Source organism: Grus americana, chromosome 1 (assembly GCF_028858705.1).
Source record: "Grus americana isolate bGruAme1 chromosome 1, bGruAme1.mat, whole genome shotgun sequence".
NCBI classification, from domain to species: Eukaryota; Metazoa; Chordata; class Aves; order Gruiformes; family Gruidae; genus Grus; species Grus americana.
The window spans coordinates 202,191,495-202,213,901 of NC_072852.1; the positions used below are offsets into that span (position 1 = coordinate 202,191,495).

The 22,407-nt window shown below is 44.2% G+C and overlaps 1 protein-coding gene across 1 annotated transcript in view; it reads left to right on the forward strand.

Moving 5' to 3' along the window:
• Positions 1-3,796: 3,796 nt before the first annotated feature.
• The window catches only part of GUCY1A2 (guanylate cyclase 1 soluble subunit alpha 2), a 180,433-nt gene continuing 161,822 nt past the window's right edge, over positions 3,797-22,407 (forward strand). Inside the window, exons 1-2 of the mRNA XM_054820216.1 lie at positions 3,797-4,332; positions 21,299-21,360. Of these exons, the coding sequence (XP_054676191.1) occupies positions 4,063-4,332; positions 21,299-21,360 (332 nt within the window). The 5' untranslated portion in view covers positions 3,797-4,062. The remainder of the gene's footprint in view (positions 4,333-21,298; positions 21,361-22,407) is intronic.

Here is a 22,407-nt window from a genome sequence, read left to right on the forward strand (position 1 = left end):
GTATTATAAACAGATCATTACAAAAAACCCATATAATGTAATAGGTGAAATGATATGAAATATATATGTGATATATGTGACTAATCCCTAAGTGGGATTAATTCAAACAGTTTCTTCCGGCAGCTCTGCGACTAACGTTTTCGCAACAAATGCAGATAGGATAATGCAATGAACTATGATGAAGTTGTTTTTGTTATTTGAGTCTTCCAAGGCTCTGTGAGCTGCAGAAAAACAGCATTTGTAAATAAAAATAATAACATCAAAACTCCAGCATATAATGTCTGATCAGTGCTTAGTTAATAACAAATAGATAAAAATAATGAATAAATAACAATAAAGTAACATGTTGTAATTAGTGGAAGTTAAAGACCATGCATTTTCTGTCAGGGCCGAACTCGGTATTGTGGGTTTTGCTTACTAGAACTGAGACAAAAACTTGGAAAATGATAAAAATATATAAAACATTTGTGCATTTCAGTATAATTTTGTTAGCAGAGCAATTATACATTAGAGATTGTGAAAGAATTAAAAAGATTCATATTTTTCTCTGAACTGTCTGCAATACGTGTGGGACACATATACTGCACCCTGTTGTAGTATGATAGAAAAGTTACACAGGCACTATTTTGGTGAACCTTATACATTTTACAGACACTTCTGCTATTCATCCAATAATGTGCCAACTGCAAATTTGGGCTGATGAGACATGTATAAAAGAAGAACATTTGTTGTTCTCTTATGTGCTGTAACTGTCTATGTCTATGTGCTGTCAAAGGCATTTGACTGTCAGATGAAGCAACCCTCTGTGGTATTTAGCTTTTGCCAAGGTTGTATCTGGATCAGGAGGAATAAAATGAGAATAATTAACCAGGGACTGAATGGCTTGTTGGCCTCACCAGACTCACCTCCAGGACCTGCATCATCTTGGATCTTTTGCTGTCCATTTCTATTTAGCTCAAGGCATCTTGTGATGGTGTTTGGTACTTTTCCAGCTGGTGCCTCCATCCAATTCCACGTATTTTATATCATAAATCCCAAACAGAGTTGCAGTATGCAAACTACTGACATGTTTGTAACTGGACCAGGCAGGTATCAGGCTTGCATCCACAAGATTTAAAGGTTGTAGCTGAGCAGAATAGCCAGTGAGTAGTGACACTGACTATGGGTTTACTCAAAGCACTGCTTCAGCTGCAGCAATAGAAGACTTGAAGCCCTAATTGCATTTTTTACTCTGAGTGGTGAACTTCACTGTCTAGATGCTGAAGGAAAATGTCTTTTACATTCTCAAGACGAGTTGGTTTGGTATACGAGTGCATTCAGTTATAATAATCCCGACCTCAGGAATAGTCACTGAAGCAAAGAATTTCCCTTCCCATTTCGGGGTCACCACACTAAAGACATAAAAGGAATACGGCCATGAGAGGCATGAAGAAAGTATTTTTTAATGCTGCAAGGGTAACTCAAGAGCGCTATCAAATGCTAACGATAAGTTGCATTGGGAAGTGCTGCTTTAAACTTTAAGAAAAAGAGGAAACTTAAGACTTAAAAAGTGTCAGTTTTGTCATCTTGAAACCATTTTTCCCTAGTGCTGAATAAAATGCAAATATGCCCACAAGCAAGTTGCTTACCCTACAGCTGAAGTACTACACATGGAAGCAGCTGACACTTCGGTATTTTAACAGTTTAGACTTATAAATATGTATTTGCATTTTCAACGCTAAACTATGTGGCTCTTACCCAGTTGTCACTGTCACTGCATCAGCCAGGAAACCAGTGGAAGTTTGCTTCACTGAGGACTGTGTGATATGGTCTATGAGAAGGAATAAGTTTAATGGAAACTGAAGCATGTGAAGAAAGTTAACATCTTAACACAGACTACCCTGTGGTAGGGATAGTGTTTAGCACCGAAGGACGCCTTCTAGACCCCTTAATTCCTGAATCACCTCAACGGCAGGAGCTTGGCCTGAGGGCAGGCAGGGGCTTGTGCAGCAGCTCTCAGAGAATCTGTTAAAATGAGGATTTCTTTAGAGGGAAGAAGGGAAAGGCAGAGTAACTGTCTTGTCTCTCTGCACTCAGGTACTGATGAATATTGTTATTCCCTAGAGGAGGAAAGACAGGAGGACGAGAGATCTGGAGGTTCATGCGTGAATTAACTTTCAGGTGAAGTCATGTCTGATTCCTGTCCTAGGGCTGCTGAGGGCATCACCAGGACTGCAGAAAGAGAGTCTCTGCATCCCAAGTGTAATATTTAATAAGGCAACAGAAGGCAGTACAGACCACTCCAGCTTTATTACACATCCTTTCAAGCCACAGGCTTCAAGCCCCAGAAATTTAAAAAGTATGGCTGACAAAGGGAGCTTCATTGCTTCTCTTACTCCATATGTATTTCTATAGGAAGAAAAAAAAAATAGAAGCTGAGTGAGCCAAGAGAAACAGGGATGATGACATTGAAAGCAATGTCCTGGCAAGGGCTGTCATGCCCTAGTTAAGAGCAGCGTGCTCAGCCACGGACCTGTGCCCCTTCTGAAAGCAGAGACATGGTTCATGCTGCCCAGGGTCATGCTCAAAAGCTCCTTCATACCTGTGGAAATCTTTCCAGTCTCTCCAGTGAGTTCTTGTTTAGGCTGCACTCAGACATTTAACAGGATAAGGTTGTAAAATGTATGTCATAATACAGAGGAAAGGTAGAGTAAAAACTATCTTAAAATCGTTGTCTTTTAAAATAAGTTTTGCTTGAACGAAGATAAAGTGATGACAAGCTGTCTTCCTTGATGGTAGGAAGAACCACTACGGCTGACATCACATTTCCTTGTAGCCTTTATGCTGAGAAGGACTACGTGGGGTTATCACTATTGCCATGAAACTCTCAAGGTGTCTTTAAACTGACTGCACGGGTAGGGACAGTTGGGAAGGAGACACCTTGCATTGTCTTCAAGGGTGTCATCCTGTATCGAAGCTCCTCTGCTTTGTGTCCTCCACTCCCCTCCTTTCTCCTTCTGCAAGGCTGTAGCACAGGGCTGCTACAGGGGAATGAATTTACTTTCCTCTTTCCTTTTTTGGACGTGACCCGCAGTGTTGGTGGGAGCAGAGCTTGCACAAAGACAAGAAGAACTTTTGCGTCTGCAAACTGATGGCAGCATCTACCCTTCCCAGCTTTTAAAAATGATTTCTTCCCTAAGCCTCAGCTTCCCGATTGCCATTCAAAAAAGTTCGTTGCCGGTGAGGGACTGGCAGGGGGACGAGGACCGACTTCCCCTGCCGCTCTCCCCGGCCACGGCGGCCGCAGCCTGCCCCGGCGCAGGGAGCTGTCCAGCACGGCCGCGGCGCGGGCGGCGGCGCGGAGCCGGGGTCGGGGCCGGGGCGGCAGCACCGGGAGGGCCCCGGGGCGCCCCCAGCCCCTGCGCGGACACCGCCTCTCCCCGCGGAGCCGTGCGCGGATATCGGCCCGTTTGCCCGCTCCCCGTTCGCCCTGCTCCAAAGCAGGGGGAGGAGAGCGGAGCGCCCTGCCCGCCCTTCCCAGCGGCTCCGGCCGTGGGCCCGCCCCGCCGGTGCTGCCGGCCGCCGGGGGCCGCGCGGGGCGGTGGCAGCATCCTCCCGGCGCGGGGGAGCGGGGCCAGGCGGCGGCTGCGGGCCGCGGCGAGCGGGGCTGAGCGCGACAGGCGGCGAGCGGGGCGGGGGGAGGCGGGAGGAGGAGGGGGAAAGGGCTCCAAAGAACACGTGATTCCCGCGGAGCAGCGAGGGAGCCGGGGGAGGGGAGAGCGAGGGCGGGCGGCCGAGGCAGAGGAGGGCAGCCGCCGCCGCCGCCGCTTTAAAGCCTCCCGGCGCGGCGCCGCTCGGCACCCGCGCTCCCCCGGCCGGGCGCGGCGAAGCGCGGAGCCGGGCAGCGGCGCCGAGAGACGCGGGCTGCGCCGGCCCCGGCGCGGCGCCTCCTCCGCCTCCCGCCCAGGGGCACCCGCGGCCATGCGAGGCGACCGCCCCCGCGGCCGTGCGGCTCGGCGCTGCCCGCCGCGGCTGCCCGCCGCCCCGCGCTGAGCCGAGCCGCCGCCGCCGCCCCGCGGCACCATGTCCCGGCGCAAGATCTCCTCGGAGTCCTTCAGCTCCCTGGGCTCGGACTGCCCGGAGACCAGCCCCGAGGAGGAGGGCGAGTGTCCCCTGTCCCGCCTCTGCTGGAACGGCAGCCGCAGCCCCCCCGGCCCCGCCGACACCCCCTTCGCCGCCGCCGCCGCCGCCGCTGCCGCCGCGGCCAGCGCCGGGGCGCGCCGCGCTCCCCGCCGCCGGCGGGTCAACCTGGACTCGCTGGGCGAGAGCATCCGCCGCCTGACGGCCCCCGCGGTGAGTGCCCCGCGCCCGCGGAGCGCCGCGCCCGGCCCCGGCCCTCCCGCGCCGCCCAGACCCCGCGCGGCTCCCGGCGGCTGCTCCGCGGGGTCGGGTCTGTGTGGGGAAGGAGGCGGCGGTGCCCGCTCCCTCCTCCCGGGCGTCCCCGTGGGATCGCCGGAGCCCCCTGCCCCGCCGTGCCCGCCCCGGCTGCGGGTTGCCAGCCCCGCAAACCTGCGGGAGTGAGGATCTCGGCAGCCCGGTGCTGGAAATGGGTCGGGAGGCACAAATGCGCGCAGCTGCCGGTTTAGGTGGGTTTATAATTTCCGCCGACTCCCCGGCTGAATTAAAAGAAAATCGTAAAATCATAAAGTGCTTATCACTATGTGGTACTAGCAACGTTTTTTATAAAAAGTTACATCTATATGATGCATGGCATGCACATTCTTCCTTCACCACAGAGAAGGTGTGAACTTCTTACATTTATAGGGCTTTTCCATACTGAACAAGATTAAAAAAAAAAAAGTTTCATCTTTGTGTTCAGAAATATTTCAGCAACAGATTTCCCTGTACCTCCCAGAAGCGCTGACATTCCTGGGAGATCAGTTTCTTTAAAGTGTACTTCGAAATCCATGACTTAAGATTATCTGGATAGCTACACCTGCAGTTGAGAATCAATGAAGCGTTGCGTATGCTAAAATAAGGAGTGAATTTGGGTAGAACCCGTAACACACGCTGGTATCGCTTTGTAAGACTGAAATCAGTGGCTCAGGAGTTCTGGTAGATTCGTGTAAAATACAGCGTTCTTCTACAGCCTTTCTGTTAATGATTGTGCTTTGCTCCTATGAATAATACCTCAGTGACCATCACTAAATTTTCCTCATCAAGTTTCAGCTGCAACTGAATGCTTGTTTGGTCTCTGAGATATTTCAACATGTTGAGGTATAAAACATTAATTGCAACAAGTAGTCTTAATCTGTAACACAACTATATCTGCTGTTGTGGCATTGGATCATCTTTTTGCATATTGTTATCCAGCTTTGGAAATTACTTATGAGTCTCATCACCATCAGCTATCACTTTGCTTTGGTTTTAATATACTTTTTTCTGTTTGGTGTTTCTTGAACTGACTGGATAGGAGCAGAGGAGCTGTTTAATGGGAGAAGTTAGCAGTGCATTACACAGCTAATAGTCATCCAGTTTCAGTTCAGACTTTTCTTTCCCATTGATTTTTTCCCTTTCCACTGGGAATCTGGTCTTGTAATGCTGATATTAATAGATGATATCTCAGGTGACCTGTCTTGTTTTAGTACAAAAAAGAAAAAAAAAAAAGAAGCTATTTAATTGGATAATAATATGACGGTATAATTAGAGCATGTGTTACCCAAAATATTTGAAGTATTCTGAAGTAGCTCAGTGCAGTATTTTTAGATAACCTTAGTATTTGTATTTTCTCAGGTTTGACTGTTACCTCCTGTACTGAGTTGCTGTAAAAGACAATTACAGTTTTACAGCTTTGATGAATTGTGAAATTTGTTTTCAAAATTAGCATGTTCTTTGAATTAAGAGATGAGGAAAACTTTGATAGATCTTATAGTCCTCTTTCCTTCCTGCTCTCAGAAAAATTTTGTCTAAGAATGCAAAAATTTCATCCAACCTGGTTTTGATGTCCTAAACAACAGCTTCTATGGTTTCCTTGGGAGCTAATTATAGCAACCCTTATTGCTGAAAAAGTGTGTTCTTTTTAAATTTTAATATGTGATACATATTGCTTAAAATTTGCCTTTTTTTCTTGGATTCATAACTAGTGTTTCATTCCCATCTTACACATTTTGGCATAAATTAATGTGATTAAGTTTAAAAAGTCATGTTGTCACAGTCATGGTATAAGAAAATAATCAGGTCACCTGTCTTTTCAGTTTTCCCTCTGAGAAATCACTGTTCAGGTGCATTGTTATTTTGGTGCATTCTTGTCTTATTGAGAATCTGTTCTGTGGTACTGAATATGTGCCTTCTTGCAACAAGTCAAGTTACCATATGTCTAACACTTTGAATCTGATTATTTTTGCACATCTGCTAATATAAATCAGGAATAACTTTAATTAGAAGTAAAAAAAATACTTTGCCTATAAAATTAGTGTCAAATGGGACTTATTCCCATTCTTCGTAAAATTAAAAGGCAGGTCTGAAGGGTGCATTGACATATGTTCTTTCTGAACCAAACGCTTTAATACTTTTACTATAGATGTAGATATATCTTCATTCCATAATACTATAGATACAGGTCTGTTAAGTATATAAACATGTATTTATGTACATAGAGTGTATGTGAATGTACGTGCTATATATATTGCCTGCAATAGCTTGATGTTTTCCTTTCCAACATGAACGCAGCAGCAATTTATCCCCGTCCTGGTGCTGAACACTTTCAAAGTTAAGGATGCTCCAGGTTCCTGATGTTTATGCTTAGCCTTAATTTTGGGCTTTCCTTCGGCAATGGCTAGGATTGAGATAGCGAGTAAAATTTGTTTGTGTGTTTTCACTGAGAAAAAATTCTGTCTGTGTGTTTAATACTGCTATGGCATGCCGAGAGATCTCTGGGGTGATGATATTTCAATGTGGCAGAAGCAGAGGCTACCCGAGAGCTGCTCTGGGGATGTGGAGAGCCTCAAACCGAGCTGGAAAGAGCAACCAAGGGGTGAAGGAGCTGAGCAAGAGCTCCGTCCATGGGGCACAGCGGCAAGAAGGCTGTGCAAGCAGGCTAGGGCTTATGAGTGGTAGCGCAAAAATGTGCACGTCTCCTGTGCAATGTATTCATGAGTTAGTACAATTGTACTGTCAGTGGAAAGAGATTCTGTAGAATAAAATGCAGTAATGAAGTATTTGAGATATCTTATACTAGAATATAGTAAGAAGTTACTGCGTTTTGTATCACTCGTAATCTTGGTCTCAAGTTTAGCTGCTTTTGACTTTGCACAGATAGTACTTTTTGTGGAATTGTGGAAAAAAATTAAAAAGTGAACCTTCCTGTGTTGCAGCGTTTAATCCAACCCTTCTGCTTGCTCCTGGAGAACAGCTTCTAGCACTTTCCAGCACCCATGATTTTCCAACTTTTCTCTTAAATACATTGTTAGAGATTTTTCCTGAAGTTGTTGTACTAGAGGATGTAGGGGTCTGATCCTCAGTCAGCACAGGGTCATTTTATGTTCCTGTGGGTTCCTAAAGGTTTCCTGACATGCCTGAATGGCTGAAGGATGGGCACTGTTCATCTGGAACTTGCTTACCCCAAACCCTCTATTTTTTAGCAGCCAGAAATAGGAAGATGATAGGGCTCACCTCCACCAAAACAGCTGTGTATTTTGGAGAAAGGTATGTGGTGATAAGGAAGATGAGCAGACCTCCATATGTACCCTACCGTTGGCATTTGTGAGTAGAGTGTGCTGGGGAAGGTCAGGGGAGCAGGGTGAACCGTGCAGGGAGGCAGAGCAGCAGTGATGCAAGAAGAGAGGTGGCTTTTTATCACAGCTGCACTCAACAAACTAACTAGGCATATACTGAACATCACTTTGAGCTGCTGTCCTGTTGCCCCCCGAAGTACCATTTTGCTGAGAAAGCAGGAGCACAGACAGCAGAAGGATTGAGGCTCTCCCAGCAGCTGGGCACAGTCAGGCACCGCAGCCCAAGGGGCTGGGGGAACTGTGCGCAGCCGGAGTGGTGCTCAGCACCTGAGTGTGAAGATGATGTTTTGTGGGACCAAACTTAGCTGCTCAGTGCTATAAACTCTGGGAATTCTGACTCCTTTAGCTCATGAGATCATGGCCAACAGTGCTCCGTGCTTATTGCCCCGTATCTGGCTCTGCCCTCTCGCAGCCTTTTATCCCTGTGATGTGCCCACAAAGCTGAGCCTGTAATTGTGTAGGCAGCTCCTATCTACTCTAACGCATTCCTAAATCATGTTCCTGGCTGGGTGCAAATGTCCCTTCTGTCCTCCTTCATCTGAACCACCATCAAAGGGTCTTTGGTTACGTACTCTATCAGAGAAATTTGGAGCTGGATCCAGCTGCTGTCAAAACAAATAGGTGCCCTTCTCACTGGGCTGGGTTCAGTTTTTTGGAGATAAATAAGAAAATGCTAGGACCCTAGTAGGGGTGTTGATTTATGACCTTGTTTTTAAGAAATCAACCGCAATAATTATATGTACATCACAAGCAAATTTAATGACATATTTTTCTTTTTTTCATCTTTGTTGTTGTGTTTTAAAGGATGAATTTTACACCCACAATGACATAAATTTAGATTAGTTATAACTAGAGATGATGATACTATATGCTATTCATTATCAACGTAAATTTTTCTGTCTTTAAGAGCTCTGCTATGTGGGAATGATATCCTGGCACCAGGGGACACAGTTTTATTCTTTAGAAATGCCATTTAGTATCTTACTGAATTTCAGTTCCTTGCAGCAATTTTCACATTTGCTCCAGTTCTATCTTGACTTGTATCCAATACCAGGCTGAAAATAGAATCAAAATCAGAAAAAAAAAAAAATTTGTGACTGATTTGAAAAGTCAAATACTCTGCTCCCATCTAAGGGGCATGGAGTACCCTAAAGGAGCTGGCAGTGACTGGGCATGCATTCAGAGGAGACTGTGTACCCCCAAGTGCTGTACTGATCTTTCTCCGGAAGGAGAATTACAGCATGACACAGCATTAAACTGACTTACATTTGCGTTTGATTTTATTTTCTGAATGGCCTATGTAATGCATCTCTTGAACTATAAGCATTATTAAGTGAAAATAGCTTCTGATATACTTTTCTGTTCATTCAGAATTATTCCTGCTATTCTTTAAAGGCCCATTTGAAGACATGTTAAAGTAAGAACATTTTTTTCCTATTTAAGTTAGGAAGCTACTACTGGCTGCTGCCAAATAGTTTGAATTTAAGAATTGTCTTTTTGAATACAATCTTTTTGAATACTCCCTGACAGTGAGAGAAAAGTGAACCAAAGACAGTCATTTAGGTTAGTGTGTAGGCTATTACTTATGTGACAGAACTGCTGTTAACTTCAAATTGCTTAATTGCAAGTGAATCCTCCAGTGAGCGGAGCTGGGGTTTTGGTGGAGAAGTTGCAATATAGCAGCTCAAATCAAACCTGACTCCATCATAAACCTCTACCACTTACTCTCAAGGAATAACTACTCTTTTTAGTAGAAATAACAAGTTGTTGCCACTAGCAGGATGAGGCTTTGGGCAACGTGGTCTAGTGGAGGGTGTCCCTGCCTGCAGCAGGGGGGTTGGAACTAGATGATCTTTAAGGTCCCTTCCAACCCAAACCATTCTATGATTCTATGATTCTATGATTTTTACATGATATTTTGAAAAAAAATTTGCACAAATATTCTGAGCTCCTTATTACTCACGTTAACCCATCGGTATGTCTAAGTTCTATGGTTGTAGGAATAACTTTTGCCTATATTTCTGAATAAAGTAATTTAATGTCAAATGATATCCGTATCAGCAGCGTGATGAGCTTATTCATTTAACAGCCCAGGCTGGATGAGCTTTATGTGAGTAACATCCTTCTCAGGAATGAGAGTGTGAAGGAAAAAAAGCATGCAAATGGTGAAGAAAAGCAAATCCCATGAGAAACTCCTAATTTCTAATTCCAACAGGCAAACAGGATTATTTTTTTAAAGTATAATAAAATCAGACTCTTGCCCAGTATCTTTCAACTTAACAGAGAGAAAAGCCATTTATACAGAAGGTCACGTGAGCAGTCTGTAGCCAGTCAATCTGCTATTTCATAGCGTGGAATGGAGCTGTGGTGTCTTAAACAAGAACATTCTGGAAAAAAGGTTATCAATGTGAGCATCGCAGAGGGTTTTGTTTGTTTGTCTTGTTCGGTAGTTTAACATCTCATGGAAGGGAACTTTAGCCTCAGCAAATAAAATATTAAAAAAAATCAGTTTAGCTGCACCCGAGGGCCTGCAGCATTGTATTGACCTTGATGAAATTTTATTTAGGGTGAGTTTGAATATTTGACATCTAGTCCTTAGACTGATCATAGTAATAGTTGCCTTTTTAATGTTTGTGTAGTTCCAGGCTGAAATCTTGACTTCCCTATGGTGCTTGGAAAAAAATGTGTCTCGAAAACATTCATACGTTACAGGCATCTTTGCTGCCTGAAGCAGAGCGCATACCCCCGCTGGGGAACAGACCTGCCCACAGGCAGATCTGAACCGCTGGCCCACAAACCAGACCATGGTGGCCCCAGTGTTGATCCCACAACACTGATCTCAATTGTTTTACACTTCTCTGCCTCTGCCCTGGCCAAAGTCTCCAAATGTAAATAATACAGAAAGACATTGTAAAGTAGAAGGGAATGTTATGATCATCAATATATGTCTCTAACTAACAGTGTGCAGTCATGGGTACATCAAAATGAGGGTGAATGTCCTTCATTTGCAACCACTTGAGCAGAGACAGTTACCACTTCACAGCAGTCCAGTATACTCCTGGTGAAACTTAGAATGTTAACACAGAGAAAAGCCCTCTCTTTCCTTCTATCTCTTGTGCTAATGTTAAAGGCTGTTATAAAATGCTTTGACTAAAAGAAACCATTCCATCTCATATCCAAATTCTTTATAGATGTGTCTGCTTGCTAACTCTCAAACTAAGTTTCAAAATGAAGACAAAAAATCTGTGGTTTGTCTATAGGTCAGTGGTGGGTTGACCCTGGCTGGGGGCCAGGTGCCCACCAGAGCCGCTCTCTCACTCCTCTCCTTCACTAGACAGGGGAGAAAAGGTATAACGAAATGCTTGTGGGTTGAGATAAGGACAGGGAGAGATCACTCACTAATTATCGTCACGAGCAAAACAGACCAAACTTAGAGAGGGAATTCATCTAATTTATTACCAAGCAAAACAGAGTAGAGGAATGAGAAATAAAATCAAATCTTAAACCACCTCCCCCCACCCCTCCCATCTTCCCGGGCTCAACTTCACTCCTGGCTTCAACCTCCTCCCCCCTCAGCGGCACAGGGGGACGGGGAATGGGGGTTATGGTCAGTTCATCTCATGTTGTCTCTGCTGCTCCTTCATCCTCAGGGGGAGGACTCCTCTCATCGTTCCCCTGCTCCAGCATGGAGTCCCTCTCACGGGAGACAGTCCTTCACGAACTTCTCCAACGTGAGTCTCTCCCACGGGCTACAGTCCTTCACAAATTGCTCCAGCATGGGCCTCTCCCACGGGGTGCAGACCTTCAGGAGCAGACTGCTCCAGAGTGGGGTCCCCCATGGGGTCACAAGTCCTGCCAGCAAACCTGCCCTGGCGTGGGCTCCTCTCTCCATAGGTCCACAGGTCCTGCCAGGAGCTTGCTCCAGCGTGGGCTTCCCATGGGCCACAGCCTCCTTCGAGTGCCTCTACCTGCTCTGGCGTGGGGTCCTCCACGGGCTGCAGGTGGAATCTCTACACCCCCTCATTGTTCCTCCATGGGCTGCAGGGGGACAGCCTGCCTCACCATGGCCTTCACCACGGGCTGCAGGGGGATCTCTGCTCCGGCGCCTGGAGCTCCTCCTCCCCCTCCTTCTGCACTGACCTTGGTGTCTGCAGAGTTTCTTACATCTTCTCACTCCTCTCTCTGGCTGCAAAAGCTCTCTCTAACTTATTTTTTCCCTTCTTAAATATGTTATCACAGAGGTGCTGATTGGCTTGGCCTTGGCCAGCGGTGGGTCCGTCTTGGAGCCGGCTGGCATTGGCTCTGTCAGACACAGGGGAAGCTTCTAGCAGCTTCTCACAGAAGCCACCCCTGTAGCCCCCCCCCCCCCCCCCCCCCCCCGCTACCAAAACCTTGCCACGCAAACCCAACACAAGGTCTCAAAGGGGTAAGCAACTTTGCAGCTCTGCATATGAAATCAGGTCCAGTTATACTGAGGAAATTGGGTTTTTTCTATCCCAGCAGAAGAAATTCCTTGAGGAGGACTGACATGTAAAGCCTTTCATTTCCTATCTGTCTGCTAGAGTAGCACCAATGATTTTATGTAGTAGATGTGAGTTGGATTAAAAGATGAACAGGTAGCATTAGCAGTGGATCATCTATTATATTCTCACCTGCTGAATACATTCTTTCGGCAGCACAGAACAGATCTTCTATCCATTCCAGACATGGCTGAAATTTGAAGATGAACAAAGTGATCCCAGACGGTATTATAATGGATAGCACCCTGAGATATTTATCCTTCACTGTCAAGGAGTTAGACTAGATGTTCTAATAGGCAATTTCCATCCGTAATGCCTGTGATTCTTCTAGTTGAAAGGCAGCTGGGGACGCAGGAGTTATAATTTCTAATTATTATTTAGCTCTGTTTTATTTCTTCAGAATGTTTGCGTTGTTATTGCCATGAAATAGTATGGGGTAAAATTCTTAGTCTCAATGTTATTTATTAAATTAAGGCATTTTCTCTGATGTGCACAAGTATTTCTCTGTGAAGAGTACCCCAGTTTGCATGAACTGAGGAGCAGAATGGTCTCAGGTTTAGGTGCCAGGTGGTACTGAGCTTTGGTCCCGTCTGGATCATCATGGGCTGTTGTATGGCAGCTTGGTTTGCCTCCAGCTGTCAGTCATTCTACTCTGGATCCCCAAACAGTCTCCTCCTGGGGATTCTGCATCTTCCTCTCTTGATACCAAATGTGGTGCTAGTCACAGAGGTCTGCAAGCAAGTGGTGCATTTATCTAAAGCACAAACCTCTGGAATCAGGAAGCTGTTTTTCATGAAGAAAAAATACATTTTTAGCTTGTACAATTACAGAAAAAAAAATTAGTGCACCCTGAAGGTTCATAAGCTAGAGGATAAAAATATTTTTTTTTCCTGATTACATTATCAAAAGCACTATTAAACCCCCAAAGATGATTTTTTTTTTAAATTTTTTCAAATGATTGCTTATGTTGGGGCTCTGCTTCTCCATTTCTGATTTTTGTCTGTGCTCTTTCATTCCATTCTTCAGCTATCGGGAAAGGGACAGGGAGGGATCTTGGCTGTGCAGGACCCGCAAGGACCTGCTAGGGAGCCTTCCTCCTTTCTGCATCATCAGAAAATTGTAGAATGCCAAAGGAGCCTTCCTTTTCTTTTTCAGTTCTGTTTTTTCCTAGTTGCAGCAATTTCAATGCTTATCTCCCCACTCCTGGCATTTGGGAATGTTGATAAATGTTTGTCTTCAGCTGGAGCCTTGATTCTTTGTTTATGGCCTCTTTAACATCAATGTTTTGGTAACCAGAAGGACAGGGAAAGAACAGTTTTCTGCTGCTTTCATTATAGCAGGGTAAATATTAAAAAACCCCAAACTAGACGTAAAAATGACTATTTTGCCATTTATTTCCTTCCAGGTGGGCCAGGTGCACATCTACTCGTGTGCTTAGAGATCTGTAATCACCTATGCATAAAGACTTGACTAAAATTGTTTCTGAAAAAGGAAAAAAGAAATGTTTTTTGTTAATGAACCATCACCAGCAGTGAAGCCGGCAATTAAAGTCTGCTGAGTTAGTGATTGAACACTACAAATTTGAAGTGTGTAAAACTTTCAACATCGAAGTGCTGATTTGCTGAGGTCTATGGTAGCTTGCCTCTTCCAAATGCAGAAGTGCAGATTCCTTTAGGAAGGACTTTGCAGCTCCTCAGGGCGCAAGAGTCTGGAGGAGCCCCCTGACCCAAAGGACTTCCTTGAAGAAATTCTGATAGAAGCAAAGTGGTTTCTAGCTGAGCCTATTATGCTCTTCAGTGCTTCAACTTTCATGTTTAAAATTTTAAGCACTCAAGTTTTTAAGAGCATGACTGCTGAAGCACTTGTGAAGCTCAGCTAGGAGCCACTTAGCTTTTACCAGGTAAAATCTTTGAAGCCTTGTTAGGGTTGTGGGGAAACTGTCTGTGTACCTGGCTGCTCTCTTGGCTTGGACCTCCCTGTTCCTTACAGTCCCTTTCTTCTCTAATTCTATCTCGTTATCTTAGGATGCAAAAGGAATGGGATGGAGAATTTGAAAATGCATTTATGTGAATTCAGACTGAGTCATCTGGGATACTGTGTGCAGTTCCATCACCTCAGGGTGGGGTTTGTCTGTCCTTACTTAAACGTTTAAAAGATGTCTAAGTCTGAAGCAATCACTCAGCATCTTTTCTAGACAAAAGAAAGAAATGGTTATTTCTAAAGACTGAGTCCTCAGGCATGTATTAGATGCCAAGCGTAGGATGAATCACTTTGGGTGCCTACAGTTGGGCAGATGAGACCTACCATTTATTTCCAAAGGTGTTGCAATCAAATGAAAGATATTTCAGAGGCAACAGAAAATGGCTAGGGAATAGGCTAAAGTCTCTGTCCTCTGAGAGGAGATTGGAAAGCTTATATTTGATTGCCTTAGGAAAGACATTTATAACAAGGGATGCAATTAAAGTGGAAGTCCTTTCCCTTTGTCTCCAAAACTGGAGGCAATGAAGTTAAAAGAAGGGAAAATTAAACTCAAATAAAGAAAAAAAAATTGTACACAGTGTTTAAACTGGAATTCTTTTTCAAAGGAAGTTGTCTGAGTTAAAAAACATGGAATACTTCAAGATCATTTAGACAAATACCATCATAAAGATTTTCTCCATTTAGTCATAAAAGTGCTTTTGAAGCTCTATTATTCCTCTAGTTTTAGGTCTTGAACCAGTTTTGCACTACTGGAGAGCTGGGTGAGAACTAGCAAGAAGGGCAGATTTCTCTACGAGTGCATCCTGCAAACAGTGGCAGCTGGCAGAGTCACAGCAGCTGTCATGGCAGGGCTGCCATGGTCAGGATCGCTGCCAGCCACCGTGCAACGGCGGTGGGCTTTGGTTGCAGCGCTGAGTTGCCAGGTGGAATAGCTGTAGGAGACACCGAGCAGGCTGTACGCATCAGGGAGGATGGACAGGTCTTCCCAGAGGCCCTGCAGAGCCACGAACCTGAGCCCCCTGTTGCAAGGAAGGAGGGAAAAATAGATAACCCTAGAGGGTCAATGGTGGAAACTCCTGACACGGAGGAGGCTGGAGGTGTGTTACTTCTGACAGCACAACTAAGGCCTTTTTTCCATCTGTGCTTCAGCAGTTATGGAGCTCATACAGTGCCCTGGGAAGAGGTGAAAGAGATGACCTCCCTTGGGATGAGGCATCAGAGCCAGATGAGGCTTCAAGAAAAGGAGGGTGGTAGGTATCAGAAACTGTCTCCTGAGGAGACAGGCGCTCATCTGCCAGCCTGCCTTGCTGCCTCAGGAGGTTTGCTGCTTGCCAAGAGCTCGGACAGAGTGTTGCAAAGAGGCTGCCAAAGCTTGTTTGTCTCTTGGACTATGACCCCTGCTGCTCATCCATGTGGGCACCACTGATACAGCCAGGGGAGACCTTGAGTATATCAGGAGTGACTACATGGCTTTCAGTGCAAGGGCAAAGGGTCTGGGTGCCCAGCTGGTATCTCCTCAATCCTTCTGGTGAGGGGGAAAGGTTCTGGCTGGAGCAGACACATCTAGTAGGGCAGTCCCTGGCTGTGTGGCTGGTGTAGCTGGCAGGGCTTTGGTCTCCATGGGCATGGGGCACTCTCTGAGGAGCAAGAATTGCTGAGAAAGCTTGGCATTCATCTGACAAAGTGAGGTGAGCGTGTCTTTGCTAAAAGGCTTCACAACCTTATGAGAAGGGCTTTTAACTATGCTTGTAGGGAAAGGGATTTAATTCTCAGAAGAAAAGGGGGAGCAGTGAAGAAGTATCAGAGGAACAACAAGATGGAAGAGGCTCTTATGCTCACTTCATGAAAGCAGCATGACTGGGAGCCCATCTCAAGTGCCTGTGCCCAAATGCAGACAGCATGGGGAGCAATCAGGTGGCATTAGACATCCCCATGCTGCCGCTGAGCTTGGACCTCCTGCGGGATTGTACACATCCTTGTGTGTAATGGCTCTCAGGATGGAATGCTGCAGGAGATGGATACAGGCTCTTCAGGAAGGACAGGCTGGGAAGATGAGGAGCAGGAGCTGTGCTCTACGCAAAGAGGTGGCAGCAGTGCCTGGAAAGTTGCCTTTGGACAGAGCAAGCTAGCCCAGAGTGTGAAGGTCAGGAGCAGAGGACAGATGAGTGGGACTGCTGTGCCGGTACCGCTGCTACGCACTTGCTGTTCAAGAAGTGAAAGCAGCTGGATGAAGCCTCAAAATGTCAGGCCTTGATACTCATGGGGGACTTCAGCCAAAACAAAATCCACTACAAGGGCAATGGTCTGAGCACAAGCAATGCAGGAGATTTTTTTGAGTGTGCTGAAGGCAATTTCTTAATGCAGGTGATCAATGAGATGACAAAGCAGGGATAGTCTGCTGGAGCTATTGCTCACAAACAGAAAGAACTGGTTGAAGGTATAAAGGTTGAGAGCAGCCCTGGCTACAGTGATTATGAGATGCTGGAGACTTCAAAACACTAAGAGAAGTGGGAAAGACAAATAAGTGGAATCACAACCTCAGACTTCAGCAGAGCAGATTTTGGCTTCTTCATAGTTCTTCTTTGCAGGATCCAGTGGGCAACTAGCCTGTAGAGTAAACAGGCACAAGATGTTGATCTATCTTCATGGACCTTTGACACCCTCCTCAAAGCACAAGAACAGTTCATTATGATGTGCAGAAAGTCAAGAAAGCATGGAAGAAGGATATTATGGATGAATATGGACCTCCGCACAGAGCTCAAATACAAAACTAGATGTTTACAGAAGTTGGAAGCAGGGATAGGATGCCCTGGAGGGATATTGAGGCATTACCTGAGCATGGAAGGATGGAGATAGGAAAGCCTCCCAGTCATGGCAATCAGGGGAGGTACCTGATGACTAGAAAAATGCAAATGTCACACCTAGCATCAAGAAGGAAAAGGAGGATCCAGGGAACCATAGACCAATCAGCCTTACCTCAGTAATTGGGAAGGTTATGGAGCAAATCCTTTTGGAAGCCTTGCCTTAGCACAAACAAAGACAAGATGGTGATTGGGAACAGCCAGGCCAAATTTTACCCCTTTATTCCCTTTAACACCCTTTACAAACTTTTATGCCCTTTACTAAGGATGAATTGTGCCTGACCAACATAATTGACTTCTGTAATGAGATGACTGGCTCAATGGATGAAGGGATGTTGTCTACCTTGACTTTAGGAAAGTCTTTGGCATGATCTCCTGTAGTGTCATTAGAGCCAAACTGGTGAGATATGGACTGCTTAAGTCGATGATAAGGTGGGTGGGAATGTTGACTGGACCTTAGGGCTGAAAAGGTGGCAATCAGAGTCACAAAGTCAAATTAGCAATGTTACCTTTGCATATCCCTCAGGGACTGATACTGGAGCCCGCAGAGGACTACCGGGATGGTCAAGGAATGGAGCATGTGACGGCCGAGGAGGGGCTGGGGAAGCTCGGTCTGTTCAGCTTTTAAGAAGAGGAGTATCTTGTTGCTACCTGATCAGGGTGTGTGGAGAAGATGGAGCCAGGCTCTTCACAGGGGTGCACAGCAGAAGCGTGAGAGGCAAGAAATCTAGAAGACGGGAAGTTTCAAATCACTATTAAAAAAAGAAAAAAATTGTCATGAGGGTGTTCAAACACTGGAACAGGTTGGCCAGAGAGGCTATGGGATCGCCATCCTTGGGTACACTCAAAAATCATCTGGAGAAAGATCTGAGTAACCAGTTGCTACTCAAATTACAACATGATTCTATGATTCAGATTATTTACAATTTATTCTGACACATTAGGTTTAGCCATGGCATGATATCTGGATTCAGAATTACTTCAGGGAAGTCCTGTGGCCTCTGCCATACAAGAGCTCAGTCTAAATACCTTCAGTGGTCCCTTCTACCTTATATTTCATCATTCCAGATGGAGCTTGGATATGATCTGGTATGGCAATTCTTGGATTAATTTGCAGTTAACGATAGCAATACTGGCATGTCTTAATTTGAGTTGCCCTTAGAAATGTGAACTGATGTGGCTAGTCCTTTTGTAATGTATACTGAATATTAGTAAATTATTATAATAAAAATGAATTGTTAAAATTTACTATTTTAGGTAATAGTTGCTATTTTATATTAAATCTTTCATTTTAAGTGGTCATGAAGCTTTAAAACCTCTGCAGTAAATAAGTGCCACTGGGTACCTGCATGGCGTAGACATACATTGCAGTAGAAGAGATGTGTTGTTATAGATTATCTTTTATCTCCTCGAATGGCAGAAGCTATGTTTCTTGGAGAGGCTACTAGAAGAAGGTTTAGCTATTTTGCCTCCATCCAGTCTTGCCATTGGATGCAGCAAAGAGGTGGAGATGTTTTCCTGCCCACTCTCTAATAGGCTATGCATAGTCAGTAGTGGAAGAAGTGGAACACCAAACTACCCTTGTAGGTAGCTATAATCCAGTGTCATATCTCCTTGTTTTGTTTAGTCATGACCATAGTTACAGAATTACATCTACCGCAAAATGGCATTCACCAGTGCTGAAATACAGCAAATTGTGAAGGTGAGCACAGTGGCTTTTTAACCATGCACAGTGACATGCTGTCATAATTCCTGTCAGAAATGAAGAAAGACTTTGTGACTCCTCATATCAGTTTTCATACTGGCTATGAGCATGTTACACAGAGCTCTGTTTATGAACAGTATTTTAATCGTAAATACTAATTTTTGTCTGTACTTAATTTCTAAGATTTGATAGATGCCAGCAAAAAGGGATATGAGTTCATGGGATTGTATAAAATTGTCTGACAACAGCCAGGCAGATGATTTAGCTTTCAGAAGAGACAGTTAGCAGTACTTGGGCTATTTTTTTTTTTGTTCATTCAATACTGCAGGAAAAGTGAGGTCTGTTGATGAAATAAGCTCAGGACTTTGTGGTTGCTTGTGTGGTCAAATCTTGAGCTATTCAAAAGGATTGTTCAGTGCGTAAGGAGTGCAACATCTGTGTGTCAGGCATGAGAAAGGCAAAGGCAATCCATGGAGGATTGCTCAGGTGTCATAAGCTGCAAAACTTCCTGAGAAGACAAGTAGCTATTTTCCTTCGTCTCCGCTGTGGTACCAGGCATTGCTGCCTTCCATATGCTTGCTGTAAAAGCACTTTCAGAAAAACAGAATGGAGATTTAATTTAACAATCAGACATTTCTACCATTCCTCGTTTCATGTCAGAGAGGGTGCTGGTGAAGTACTAATGTTCTGTGTGTAGGGAGTGAGGTTGAGGGACATGCTGTATGGAGGTGGGAGATGGCAGCTGTCTGGACCTCTTTGCTTAAAGCCATTGTGCTTTGCCTGATGGCTAGAATGGAAAAATACATCTTTTCTATATGTGAAGAATGGATTTTTTCTGCCTTCTGAGCACAGAAAGCTTCTGAATCTCTGTGAGAACATGCCATGAAATATATTTGTAGCCCATCAGGCCTAAGGAGTTCAACACCTGCTGTACCACTGAGAAGGGGATGGTTTTTTCTATGTAATGGTTTCATTGATTGTGTTTTGCAAGACAACATGTAACTTTTAATGCCTTTTAGCACAGGAAACAGCTCCCACAGAGAAGTGAAGTAATTACCTGACAGAGAATTAACACCACCCCCCACCCCCCCTTCAAGGTTTACATCTATTTTGAGCTTATCTTTGTTAAGTGCTTGCATTTCTACACATTTGAATTCAAAAGGGTAGACACAGTCTTATAGTTTGGTATTAAAAAAGAAATTTTTGCAATTGCACAAACCTAGTGCAGCTTGATATACACTTTTTCACTCTTGCCATCATCAAAACAGATACCTCCTTCTGCAAACTCATGGGCAATAGTAGGAAAAAAGCTCAGCTCTTGAACTGCTGAGTCTGTACAGCAGTAAGCAAAATCTGAGACTTTCAAAGATGATGGTGGTTTTGGAATGAAATTCCTCCAGTTAAGAGGCATTGAAACTATTACTTTCCAAAACAATTAGATGTCTTTTCCAAAAGGTAGGGAAATACCAAATATCTCTACAATTTAATTGTCTGCTGCTGCAAGTCTGATCAAAATATCCCTGTGTGCCTCTGATACAGAAGGAAGACTTATAAATCCCAATCGTGTACCTTTGTCTGACCTCTGGCAGCAGGACAGAATGGACAGGTGAAAACCCTCAGATTTGGTACAAACCAGTCATTTTGGAAGAATGATGTTTTGCCATAAGCGACTGAAAATTCCAAAGAGAATGACATAGATTTCACATTTGCTTTATTTACCTGAAAATCTCTCAGGAATTAATTCAAATAATAGGAATAGCAGCAGCAGCAGCAGCAGTAGTAAGGAAAATAAACATATATATGTACATATGTATTTTGGAGAGCACTGTAGTAGTAGTAATAATGCAAATAAGCACATATATGCACATATGTAGTTTGGCGAACACCCATTAAAATGAAATAGCATAGAAATGCTTGAAGCATGTCATGATTTTCTTTTGACGAGCTTGAGTTTCCTGATAATTTAAAAGATGATTGGAGAGCCCTAGCTTGTCAGGAAAGTCAGCCAAAATAAATTGTGTCTTTATAATATTCTTTAGTACAAAATGCTCTAAGGAGCATACAAAGGTTAGAAACCCAATGCCTTTTCATGGTGATACTTTCATCACAAAATAATAGCATTTTCTTGCAACTATTTTAAATTAATTCTTTTAAAATAATGAGATAATTGGCAGATGATAGTTCTTGGGAGCTAATAGTGAAGTGGCTCCTTTGTTATGCACAGCTAGTCTTGTAAGCAGTATTAATTATGTCACATTGTAAAATTCCTTCCTATTTAAATGGTGAAGCAAGATAGAAGGAATTAATAATATTTCATGTTCCTTACTATGAAATGATGGGCACCTAGCAGGTAGAAGATGAGAAGTAAAACTGGAGAAAAATAGTGTGTTAAAAGATAATGTTAATTAAACTGTACTGTACTTTCGTAATCTTATGATTTTTTTTATCATTCTTCTATAGCCTCAGACCATTCGGCAAACTCTTCAAAGGACACTGCAGTATTTTGAACATCAAGTTATTGGGTAAGTGTTAATGTGAGGTAGTGAAAGGTGCAAGATAATGTTCTCCTCTATGCTGCCCAAGACATAGCCTTGTTTGACCAACTTTTTAATTTTTCTCACAAATTCCTAGAGATGTTCTGGAGTAACTATACATACTACGGACATTAATGATAAACTGCTCTCCAGTCCTGCTTCCATGCAATCCCATCAGAGCATGACTGCTGCATTAACAGTGATATTTCATATATAAGGAGAAGAGGGACCCTTTTTGTAAAAGTGTAAGATCTATTCCAATTTGCTTTTCACAGAGCCAGCTGAGAATGCTGAAAAAATTATTTATGCTGTGACCTGAGGTTCAAGTCTTGCAAAATCCTGCATCACTGCTTCTTGCATACATGCACTGTTACATACTTGTAGGTTTTTGCAGAAGCAGGGCTGAAAGCCACCTCCTAAGAGTTCGTTGAGAAAATTAATATATGAGTGAGAAGTAAAAAGAAAGTAATAGCAACTATCGTCATGAAAACCTAAAACATTCTTCCATTGATTAAAATAATCTCCCTTCAACCTTTTCCGTACCTGCACAAGTATTTTATTGTCACGGATAACTTTTCCTAACAGCGTCAGAATACAATGACTGCATGTCTCCAGCCATCAAATGGCTGTGCCATATGACAAATGAAGCATGCTGTCCTCTGAATTTAATTACACAGATGTAAGGGAAATTTTTTTCAAGCTGCATTGAGGGTCTTTTTAGAATTTCTGACATAGTTTCAGAGCTTGGTGCACTGGAGAGAATTGTCTTTGCCTGTTTCTCAACATCTGGTTAAAATTCAGAGGGAGCCCTAGCTTGGTGGGTGATACCTGCAGTATTAGCAGTCTGGTTGGCACCCGAGGACAGCGAGGGAGCCAGTCTCGGCAGGCAGTTGTGATGTCTGCTGCGGGGCAGGCAGGGGGGAGAAGCCTTCTGGCTGCTAATTTTTTCAGTTGCTGAAAACATTGCTTGAAGTCTCACATTAGTAGACGTCAGAGGATGAGACAGTGCCTTGAGGAAAGCACGTGTGCAATAAC